Source organism: Pseudorasbora parva, chromosome 19 (genome assembly GCF_024679245.1).
Source record: "Pseudorasbora parva isolate DD20220531a chromosome 19, ASM2467924v1, whole genome shotgun sequence".
NCBI lineage: Eukaryota > Metazoa > Chordata > Actinopteri > Cypriniformes > Gobionidae > Pseudorasbora > Pseudorasbora parva.
The window spans coordinates 34,962,178-34,974,004 of record NC_090190.1 but is presented as its reverse complement, the minus strand read 5'-3'; the positions used below and the strand labels follow the sequence as shown (position 1 = coordinate 34,974,004).

At 39.4% G+C, this 11,827-nt stretch overlaps 1 protein-coding gene across 2 annotated transcripts; it reads left to right on the top strand.

The window, feature by feature from the left end:
* The first annotated feature begins 1,053 nt into the window (after window positions 1-1,053).
* On the top strand, window positions 1,054-10,697 carry zbtb22b (zinc finger and BTB domain containing 22b). 2 transcript variants are annotated; one of them, XM_067425884.1, is made up of 4 exons: window positions 1,054-1,192; window positions 2,103-2,329; window positions 2,737-3,615; window positions 6,297-10,697. In XM_067425884.1, the coding sequence occupies exons 2-4, from the start codon at window positions 2,105-2,107 to the stop codon at window positions 7,227-7,229; spliced, it is 2,037 nt and encodes a 678-aa protein (XP_067281985.1). In that variant the 5' UTR covers window positions 1,054-1,192; window positions 2,103-2,104; the 3' UTR covers window positions 7,230-10,697. The 2 variants fall into 2 exon arrangements, with proteins under 2 accessions (XP_067281985.1, XP_067281986.1); XM_067425885.1 differs by having other exon boundaries at window positions 1,102-1,125.
* The last annotated feature ends 1,130 nt before the right edge of the window (window positions 10,698-11,827 follow it).

Sequence of the window (11,827 nt, the reverse complement as noted above, 5' to 3'; positions counted from 1 at the left end):
TTTTGTTCTTGTGACTGCTTAATTTGTTTACTGTGAAAAATACAAATGAGTTGTTTCTCGTACAAACTAATTACCATAGTAAACATTACAGACTTTCAGTGTTTGAAAGAGGTCCAATGTTAATTATACCATAGGAGGGATTTTGATAAAACATGCATAATATTAAGAACCGTTATTGATAATTGCGCCAAGAATGATTTCTGAAGGATCACGTGATGCTGCTGAGAATTCAGTTTTGCCATCACTTGAATACATTATGTTTGAAAGTGTATGCAAATAGAAATGTTATTTTAAATTGTATCTTCTCACCCCACACAGTTAAACATTATATATGGGGAAAATGGCAAAAGTTTATGGACTGGGGAAAAACAAAAACCTATCCGAATAATATAACATGAAATGTTTGACACTTAAAGAAAAATGTCATTACGGTTTAGGGACCTTTTTACTCCCTTTTCACAGTTAAATGCGCTACAAGTACAATTGTAACTTGTAATAATTATACCAACTTGAAACATTCTCTTTAAAACTAATGAAGTGATGTTGCTGAAGACAAATGTGGTTAATTGCTACCTCGTTAATTATAAACTTGCTAAATTTAATAGTATTTTCCCACGTGCTCCTTTTGTCACCAGTTTGAAGAGGCAATCATGTTTTGGGACTCTATTTTGGGATGACTTTTCAAACTTTGTTAAAGGTTGTCTATACAAATTCTGTATAAACAACAAACAAAAAGTTTTTTGGTGACTGAAATGAGATCCTTCTCGTAAATTTGTACTTAATTTACCACTTTTCCTTGCTAAATATTCGTTGTGGTTTTATTTTGATGTAACCCTCGTTATTGTGTATTATTGTCCATTACGGTCTTATATAGTTTTTTATATTTTAGCCAAAATTATTATAAGATTTTTTTTTGTAAATGGTTATAAATTTGATAGTTTGTTGCTTATATGTCTATGCTTTGAAGCAGCACTTGTTGCCATGACAATAGAGAACGGGATCCAGCGTTTGTTTGGTTCCTTTTTTAGTCGGCCGAGTCTAGAGCAGCTGTCTGGGATTTCTTAAAGGTAAAACCAGACTCCAAACCAGATGTCAGTCCACCATTACGCTCGGCATTCCCGAACGGTGGGAAACCTCGATTTATCATAATGAAAACCCCCCATTTGAGTGCCTGACGGAGATATTAAAATCGGTAAGATATCTTGCTCGATAAATAGACACTGATCTGTGAGACGATCCGCTTTCATGGTTCTTAAGGCCATACGGAATCGTTTCGTAGCGGCTGGCTAACGTAAATAAGAGCAGTCTGCGAACCCCCCTGATTTCTGACGCGAACAGTTTTAAAAGGGTGTGCGAATTTATACGGGGCGAATTTCATTTTAATACATGCTGATGGCGGGCGTGCAAAACCACGGACTGTTTGTTGAGCAAACACCACTGCAACTTTAATAGATAGCAAAATACCCACGTCATCCGAAGCATTATAACCGGATCTGAGGAAACTGTATTTATGAAAAATGTCATTATTTATTAACTTTACTGTCGTGTCAAGAACCCTTTCCGTTTTATAATAAAGTGTTAATGCAGTGTCTGGTCAGTGCCTCTTGTTCTTTGGACCTACATTATCATTTTTGGGGGTCCAAAGAGAAGTAAAGCATATTTAATCAAAATGAATGCTGCTTTTTGTCTGTGAAAAAATCAAAACCTCAATTTTTAGCAGCTGTTTGTTTATATACTATAAACTTGCTTTAATAATTTTATCATATATACGTATAATATAAAATAAGTATAACATATATTCTTATATTCATACCATAGAATTATTATATAAAACAATTTTTTATGTCAAACTGACTTAAAGTCATTTATTTTCAATGTAAATATAACATTTGGTGAATTTTATAATAGTGAAATAGTAATAGAAAAGTGCAGAATGTTTAATGGAATCAGTTTGATTATATAAGGCGGTTGTTACTCTGGTTTACAACTAAACTGTGTGAATACTTAGCACTTTAAAACAGGACTGACAACCATATTAGGCTTCAAGTTTGCATTGAAATAAGTTGTGTGACAGCTATTTTGTGACGCTCATCCTCTTGCAGGAATGCAGTCAGCCACAGCGGACCAAGGCTATGGTGACTCGGTGGGTTCAGCCACTGGTTCAGTGGTGCAGGTGTGCTTCCCCAGCGCGCAGACATCAGTGCTGGACAGCCTGAATCGGCAGCGTGAAGAAGGCCATCTCTGCGACCTCTCCATCCACGTTCAGGGCCAGGTGTTCAAGGCCCACCGATGTGTGCTGGCTGCATCGTCACCCTACTTTCATGACCAGGTATGTCTTTATCTAAATGCTGCGAAAGAGTCACGTCCTGTTTGTTGACATTTTTGAAGTTCATTGAAATTCTAAATGGCCCGTTCCCTTGGATACAGTTGCTAGGCCTGACAGCACAGAAATAAGCTGTCTGATTGATTTTTGTTAATCTGCCCAAGGTAGACTTCCTTTTCCCTAACAATGTTCTTGTTCTCAATTTTTTGCGCGCATTACTGAATCGCCCTGAATGAAGTAAACAACTCAGCCCCTTAGATATCATTGCTTTATGTCATGTCAGGCTTGGTGACGTTGTGCCTGTGACCAGTGTGTACAAGTTTGATCACTGCTGAAAATAAGTTAACAATTTTACAATTTCAGATTAATCTCTGCAATCTTTATATGAAAGTTCTTATTTTCTTGCTTGCAAGGTGCTGCTGAAGAACATGTCCACTGTCTCCATCCCGGCGGTCATGGACCCTCTGGCCTTTGAGAGTGTCCTCAGTTGCGCGTACACTGGCCAGCTGCGAATGCTTCGTGAAGACATTGTGAACTACCTCACTGTTGGCAGTGTGCTTCAAATGTGGCACATTGTGGACAAATGCACTGAGCTTCTCAAAGAGGGCAGGGGAGGTTCCAGTGGACCTCAGGGATCGGGCGACAAGGAGAATATAAGACACAGCAGCGGAGGCAACAAGGTCGCCCAAGCAGATGGAGGAGACGGACCTTCTACTCCTCAACCTCCTAGTCGACCTTCCTTCAGCGAGAGCCAGTCCCCGAGCAGCACCAATTACTTCAGTCCTAGAGACGCGAACTTTGGCGGGGCCATGGTGACAACCGGAGCAGTAGGAGAGGGTGCCGTACACTCTACCCCGACCTACTGCATGCCCTCCGGTGGAGAGGAGGGTTTCATGATTGAAGAAGATGAAGACGATGACGATGAGCTTTTGTTTCCCAGGAAAAGTGACCGGGGAGGCAAGCGTAAGGGCTCAACCTCAGTCTCCGATCAAGAGGTTGGGGTGAGCGACAGCTTTGGAGTTTCGTCGTATCAAGACGGAGACTCCTCCTCGCCGACCCAGAAGCGGCCGTCGTACAGTCAGCCGAGCATTATGCCCAGAAAACAGTGGGTGGTGGTGAAGACGGAGCACTCGAGAGACGACGACCTGATCGTGGTGTCGGGAGGAGAGGAAGGAGGTGACGATGAAGAGGAAAGAGAGCTGGAGATGGTCAGAGAGAGGGACAGGACATTTAACATATCAAACGTTAGGACCCTCTCTGGATTTAGAGAAAATACTGAAATGGAGGCACAGGTGAGTCAGTAGCTTTCCTAAAATTGCACATGGTTTGCAACTTGGGCTCAAGAATATATTGAATATTATCGATACAATCAATTTGCTTTCAATATAAAATAGTGCGAGCATTAATATGACGGGAGGTGATATGCTAAATGGCTACATTCTAAGCCATTACAGAAAAGCCAGACAGAATATATAGTCTCATTTAAGGGTTAGTTCACCCAAAAATTCTGTCATTATTTACTCACCCCCATTTCGTTCCAAACCCACAGGACCTTTGTTTATCTTTGGACCACAAATGAAGATCTTTTTGATGAAATCTGAGAGCTTTCTGACCCCCATATACAGCCCTGAAAGGCAGTAAAGAGATTGTTTGTTAAAATAGTCCATGTGACTCTAGTGGTTCAACCTTAATTTTATGAAGCGACGAGAATACTTTTGTGCGCAAAAAACAAACATACATGTGCCACCCGCAAATTACACCTTTGCTTTCAGGTGAAAGGACATAATCAATATTCAGGCCATTTCAATCTTATTTTTTGATCCTATTAAAAAAAAAAATTCATAGAACACAACACACCTTGTAAAATGACCACAAACGTGCCCACCCGTCAGTGTCACTGTTAACATAACCCAAAACTGTAACTACAACCTGTCCACGAAACATGAGCAGCGATTACAACACACGTTAGGCGCTTTATTTCCACTTTTCAAATATTGTCTTCATTTAAAAAAAAGAAATTGTTCAATCTGATATGTGATGGGAAAAGGAAGTAGAGTGATGCATGATCAATCGAATCAAACTCATCAGTCATTATGTAAAAACCATAGACTGTAAAAAAAACATTTTATTTATTGTAGTATTTGAGATGTTATAATAATTTTGTAATTACATTAAAATAATTTAAGCAACTGTTATCCTGGCCGGAAGTTAGTTATTTTAGTCTATAAAGTTTTATGGTTAAAAATATGGATATTTTTCTTACACAAATGCGCCACTTCTCTTCAGAAGGCCTTTACCCCCCGGAGCCGTGTGGTGCAGTTATATGATGGATTGATGCACTTTTATGGACTTCATAAACGAGGCAACAATTCACTGCCATTATAAAGATTATATTAGCAGGACTTTTTTTAAATATACCCATTTTTATTCGTCTGAAAGAAGAATGTCATATACACCAGTTTTTGGGTGAACTAACACTTAAGGTTGAACCACTGTAGCCACATGGACTATTTTTACAATGTCTTTACTACCTTTCTGGACATTGAAAGTGTGAGTAATTTATGACAGAATGAGAGAATTTTTAGGTGAACTAACCCTTTAAGTAGAATATTAAAAAATAAAAATAAAGATATTGTGTGTTTTGGCCCGTTCATTTCCACACCGTATGGAGAATCTAAATCCCCTCAGTGTTTCAAGCGTCAGCTCACAAAATGTGTTCGACAGGTAAGATACTCTACTCCTAATATACCGGTATGTTTGTTTCCTCTTTACATCTATATTACCCATCCGGTCATAATTGTAATATGTCGTTAGCTGGACTATCGAGCTTGTAGCCTACTAACTTTATCGAGTTGTGCATGAGAACGGTTTGTGTTTTGTGATCGCTGTAACTCTAATCTGGTCATAATTGTAATATTTCTTCAGCTGGACTGTCGGCTCGTGTTCTATCGAGTTGTTCATGAGAACAGTTTGTGTTTTGTGATCGCTGTAACTCTAATCTTGTCATAATGGTAATATGTCTTCAGCTGGACTGTCGGCTCGTGTTCTATCGAGTTGTTGGTGAGAACAGTTTGTTTTTTGTGATCGCTGTAATGCTAATCTGGTCATAATTGTAATATGTCGTTAGCTGGACTGTCGGCTCGTGTTCTATCGAGTTGTTCGTGAGAACGGTTTGTGTTTTGTGATGGAAGGCGTGACTTTTTTATTGAATATTCGACCTGGATTAGTCACACACATATTCTGTCACAGTCGTTGCCTGGGTTACATATGTGTGGGGCGGAGCTATCAAAATAGGGCCGAGACCCTTTTTGGGGGTAGGGGCGTGTTTGTTTTGGTGATTTGAAATGACAACAACAGTTACCAGATATCACTTACCACACCTTTAAGTAAAATTTTAAATGTTTGAATGCCATTGTATTAGAAACAAAATATCAAACCAAGTTGCATCTGTAAAAAATTATGCGAGAGCCTGTCTCAGAACTAACTTACCTTTTCTGAGCCACTTTTTGTAGATGTAAAAATTCTCTCAAATTCACACAGGTGTCTTAACAGAATAAGCACCAGTTTAGTTTATCACATCAACAAATGAACATGCTCCAAGACCTTTTGTCTTTATTTTGAACAATATATCTTCTGCTTCATATTTTAAAAACCACATATTTTATAAACAAACTTAATTTTGCGAAATGCCTTGCAAATATGTACATTAAAAATTATATACATTTGAAAATGTGCTTGTGTTACTTGTTTTGATAAATGTTGTCAAAATATGTAATGCAGGATTTATAATTTTTAATTTTCCAAATACTTTTGTAAATGAAATATCTCCAAAAATGTAGAGACACCTAGTGTTATTTGCCACATACAACTGACAGATTATCAGTGATTGAGATCACGCATACATACAATTGGATTAGAATAAGAGATAATAAGACAAAGTTCTCCATTACCTAAATGTCTTTTTTTCCTTTAGGTTGATTATTGCCAGTCTTCGGAAGACTACCTCAAGTTTGAGAGGGGTTTGATGGACCAGACATCATCTCAGCACCCTCCTGAGAATCCCGGTCAATGCCCCAACAGGGCCGTATCCGCCCTGCTCGGCTCGGTTCAGTCGACGGCCACCAGAGCTCAGCTCTTCCCTCTGGATATGCAAGGAAACCAGATTCTTCTGTACAATCAAGCCGCCCTGGAGTCTACATCTCCATTAGGGCTTGCAGGAGGTATGTCCGGGGTGTCTCTAAAAGGAAGCCTTGAACACGGAGCGGTCCACTTACCCGGCCAAGGTGCGCTGGGCAGCGGGATGGAAGGATTAGACGGCGGCGTGGCCGGCAATTCAGGCAAGGTCTTCATGTGTCATTGCGGGAAGACGTTCACACACAAGAGCATGCGGGACCGCCACATCAACATGCACCTGGACTTGCGGCCCTTTAACTGTCCCGTATGTGCCAAGAAGTTCAAGATGAAGCATCACCTCACAGAGCACATGAAGACCCACACCGGTCTGAAACCCTACGACTGCCACGGCTGCGGGAAGAAGTTCATGTGGCGCGACAGCTTCATGCGGCATCGCTCGCATTGCGAAAGACGGAGCAGGGCCGACGGAAGAGCGGGATCGGAAAGATCGGTCATCTCTCCGCCACATCACCTGAAGCTCCCATCGGCAAGTGAGCCCAATCAAGGTAGCCTTGGCACCAGAAGTGGGATTCCGGTTTTATCTCAGCAACATTCCATTAGCAGCAACGGCGTCTCGTGTCTCAGCATGGCGGCACCTGGGTCTCTTCTAGGAATCGGTTCTCAAAGTGGGCCGCACAGCCTGGGTTCTGGCATTCTGGGCATTGGTGGTAACCGTAGTGGGGGTGTAGAGGAAGTCTGTGAGGGTAACGTTGACGAAAGCAGCGTCACATAGGCAGTTTCCTCCCAAGACCACCATCCCGCAAAACCTGAACACTTGTCTTTGGTTTCAAAGGGACCATGTGCACAGTTGTCAGATTCTTTACCTCATGTCGGTGAGTGCGCCATACAAGATGTCCCATGTGTGCAACGACCAAGTGCCCATTGCTAGCTCACTTATGTATCTACTCAAAGACCAGGCTGCTATGGCAAACCCGTATTCCGGCCAGGAATATGGATCGGTCGCCATCACGTTCAAGCTGCCTCACTAGCACAGAACATTTGTTCACGACTGCTCTGAAGTGCCATTGTAATGTTGTACAGAGTTGTTCATTACTGTAACTCATTTGGTCCGTCTAGATGTGAAGTTTTATTGTACCGTCACTCAACTATATACATTAAATTCACTTTCAAAGGTTTAATATTTTGATTTCTAAAATAAGAGACGAGAATATAACTTCCTCTGCACTTTGGTATCATATGGCCCCTTCAGACCAAGATCGGTAATTATAATTATAAAGGACTGTTCACACCAAAGATGATACATTTCAAACAAAATGATTAAACAGCAAGCAGAAACTATGCAAAAGCGGCAGGACACCTGTACAAGTTTTCTGAAGGGGAAGTGAAAGAGAATTTTACACAAGTAGCCTGATTAAAACGTCAATAACAAAAAATAACTAGGGAGTCACCAAAATGCAAGAATGATTCATTCATTTAGTGTCTCTCAAAAGCCCCTTTCACACTGCACGCCGGACCCGCAATATTCCAGGAACATTGCCGGGTCGCCTTCACGTCCCGGAATTGATTACCGAATTGAACCCGGGTCGGGAGAAGCAGAAACGTGCGCAAATTGGACACAGGTCGAGACCACAGAGCTCCTTACTATCCGTGCTGAAGCTGAGATCGCTCGCCATTATACGTCACATCCGGATGTCACGTGTCAACTCGATCCGGGACCGTTACGGGTTGTGTGTGAAAGCGCACATATTACGGTATTTCGCTGGCAGTGTGAATGGACCAAATCTAGCGGCCCAGAAACAAATGCCGGGTCGCGTGTATTTGCCGGAATCGCAGTATGAAAGGGGCTAAAGAGAAATCAAAAAGCAAACGAGGACAGCTCACACAGATTAACGCAGTTAACATACACGGTTAAAATTCTAAATGTGGCGTTTTTATATTTATAACATACGATACAGTTAAGTAACATCACGCGACCAAGGTTGCTGATTTCCTAAACACATCATGATTGAATACGTGACAATGATTTCATATGACAGCTCAATAAACAATTAACTTAGTCACTTACATTTTTTGGTAAAATATTAAATGTTTTTGTTCTATGGCAGCAGCGAAAATTGTAAACAGTGTTACAGTGTGTTTATGTGTTAGCATAACATGTGTTACTGAATGATTCAGCGACATATTCATAAACGACTAAATCAGCCATTTCAACGAATCGACTCAATGACTCACTCATTAAGGCGGTCACCTTCTGCCAACTACTGGCAGTTTAGTTTCATGTTTAAACATTCTTTTCAACATTTTTTATTTGTATATTAAAACAATATTTTTTAAAATCTCAATATTATTAATGCAGTTGTAATTTATCATTGTCAGTTATTTAATTTGATTGGTAAGCCCTTATCCAAATTTTAAACAATTTAAAATTGAAAATATATTTAATAAGATTAGAGGGAAAATGCCTTTTATGAAAGGTTAAAAAAAAGTCACATATGCAGATTAAATAAACATGTCAAAGCTGACTGAACACTGGTGAGAATATTGCTTCAGTATAAATGATATTATAATACAAAAAAATAAATTCCGGAAAAGCAAATGTTTTACCCAGACAACTCAATGACTTTGTTAATAAAAATAAAGTGGCAGATGTTAAAACTGCAATGCACTAAACAAAACGCTTAATCGTTATTATTACAGTTAGCATTTTTGTTGTGAACAGGCATTGAATTCCATGAAAACAGCGAAGTTCACACCACAACGATAATGGTACAGAAGAACGATACCTTTGGAATCAATATAGAACCATTTTTCCCCCAGGTGATGAAATATAAAACATTGACAGCCAATCAGAATCCACCTCTTCAATTCGAAGCGTTGAGCATCTGAAGCCGATGACATAACTACAGCTCGTGCTTATAATAAATAGACATAGTTGTGTTGGTGTGGACACTATAACGTTATCGTTCTTGGTGTGATTGGGCCTTTACTGCTTGTAGGGCAGGGATGTGCAAGTTTTTATAGGTAGTTGGATCACTAATTGGAGGCAGGGGAGTTTGACTATACTGTATGTCCTTTTACCCATAAACCCACCTTAAACTTTGAGGGGGACACACCCTCCCCATATTCCGATTATCGGTCAACACGACATACCTAGCACCTAGCATCCGACTACTGAAGTCCTGCGGTATTTTTGATGTAGCCTATAGTGTGCCAGTAGTGATAGTTTACATGTTTGCCTTCCATGAAGGCTGAGACCTGATTTGCAGTGTTTTAAATATAGAAACAAATAGATGAAGCTTGAATGAAGTATGCAAATGACATGCCAAAGTAGCATGTCTGCAACTGTCAGGACCGTTAAAGACATGAAGGTGATTCAATCCTGATTTGGATCCATTTAGACTGTTTGGATACGCAAATGCAGCGATCAGTAGTTGCCTTGTACCACAGATGACTATGTTGACCATGAAAACCGCATACCTCAAATGTTTGTGCAACTATTCAATATATTACAATAAATAAACTGGGATCTGGAGATTGTGAGCTTGAAGGAATCACATATCTGTTGCTTATCCACACATTCTTACTTTATATCAAACCTGTGTGCATTTCAGATTAGTCGAAGTGAGAACAATGACGTAGAGAACATTTGAATTATAATTTAAAGATAACCAGTAGGTAAAAGCATGATTCAGTGCTCATTTAATGAGTAATCTGGTTAGACATCTGTATTTTGTATTGATAAATAAAAAATATTTGTTCCGTCTACATCTGTTGTGGTGAATCTGAACTAAATATGCGATGGGCGGTAGCAAACTACAGTTCCCTGATGTGGAGAGAGTACATCAATGGTTTCACAAGATTCAACTTAAATTGAAAGAAATAAAGTACCTTGTGCACAAATAACGACTCAAGCATTCTTCTTGTTGTTGGCGACTTCAAATTGAGGTAATGGGTTTAGAATTGTCCTTTTTGGATTCTTCAGTTTACCCTGAATGTTTTAAATTGATAGCTCACTAAAACTTTACAATTGTCATGTTCGTATAGGTCTTTCTTCTGCAGAACACACACAAACACACCAAAAATATATATAAAATCTACAAATAATTTTTTTGTGTGTTCTGCAGAAGCCAGCCATTCAGGTTTAGAACAACATGACAGAATTTTCATTTTTGGGTGAAATATACCTTTAAAGGGGTACTTCAGCGCTGGGAAGATGAATATGTATTTAAACTGAGTCATCAATGTAGTAGAAATGTGAAATTATTTTTGAATTTGGTGCCTTCTAGACTGAGGAAAGACAGAAAATGTATTTTTGTCTCATGGGAATGAAAAACAATTCCCAGAATGCTTCGCTGCCCTGTGAGGCCAATCCCAAAGCAACCTACTTGATTACTGTGACTGAGTTGGAGAAGACACTACAATTAAAAACTGAACGTGTCTGTTCAATATAATGAGTGATCACCGCGCGAGTCTCACAGCACTGAGCACTAACTGCAGGAGTCAGATAAATGAGCTGATGAGCTCTTGTGATGAGAGCTGAGGTAATCGTGACTACACTCACGGCATACATTCACAACGCGAGTTCAGTCTGGCGCGTTTCAGTTCATGCCTTTGGAAGCTTAACTTTCATAGAAATTAACTTGAGAAGTTGAAAGACTTACATTGCTCACCATAGCTCCGTTTAAATGAGTGCCTATAGCTGAGCTGAGCTCTGAGTGTGATCTCCATCCCTCACTCGCGGGTTCAAAACATGCGGAAATGGCTCCCTCTGCTGGCTGTAGTCTTTAGCCTTTGGTCAAACATTCCTCCTATGATGCAAATATCGTCAATTTGCATCATAGGAGGAATTTTTCCAGAAATAAAATGCAATAAATCTCAAAATATAAAATAATATAAAAAATAAAATAAATCTCTTGTCTCAGGGGGATATGAGGGGGGAAAGCACAATCATTTGAATATACTCCAGGGTTTCTACTAATACAAAGCCATATGCTAATCGCTGAAGTAACCCTTTAAGTACACAACAAAAAACACTTTTAAAAAAAAGGCATTATTTAATATGCCTTTTTTAACCAGTATGGTGGAATAATTAAGGTCTTAGAACAATAACATTTCACATTCAAATTTTGCACATAATACAAATTGTTATTAATATAAAAAGTAGAACCTTCTACAACATGTCTAATGTTCTCTTGATGTACCTTGTCTTTTCTAATGCCAGAGTTATCCTCAATTAGTTAAGCAGCGTAATTAAAAACAATTATTAATATGACAATACTGATCAATTTAATAGATCAATCATCAGCAGTTTACACAAATCATTTCAATATCAAACGTCAAGTGTAGGAATACACTTAACTCTTGTGCTTT

What these genes read in the sequence shown, in the direction of transcription:
- zbtb22b (XM_067425884.1), top strand. Translation starts at nt 2,105, where the DNA reads ATGCAGTCAGCCACAGCGGACCAAGGCTATGGTGACTCGGTGGGTTCA. An exon ending in CACCCTACTTTCATGACCAG is followed by an intron (nt 2,330 to 2,736) that starts GTATGTCTTTAT and finishes CTTGCTTGCAAG; the next exon opens with GTGCTGCTGAAGAACATGTC. An exon ending in ATACTGAAATGGAGGCACAG is followed by an intron (nt 3,616 to 6,296) that starts GTGAGTCAGTAG and finishes TTTTTCCTTTAG; the next exon opens with GTTGATTATTGCCAGTCTTC.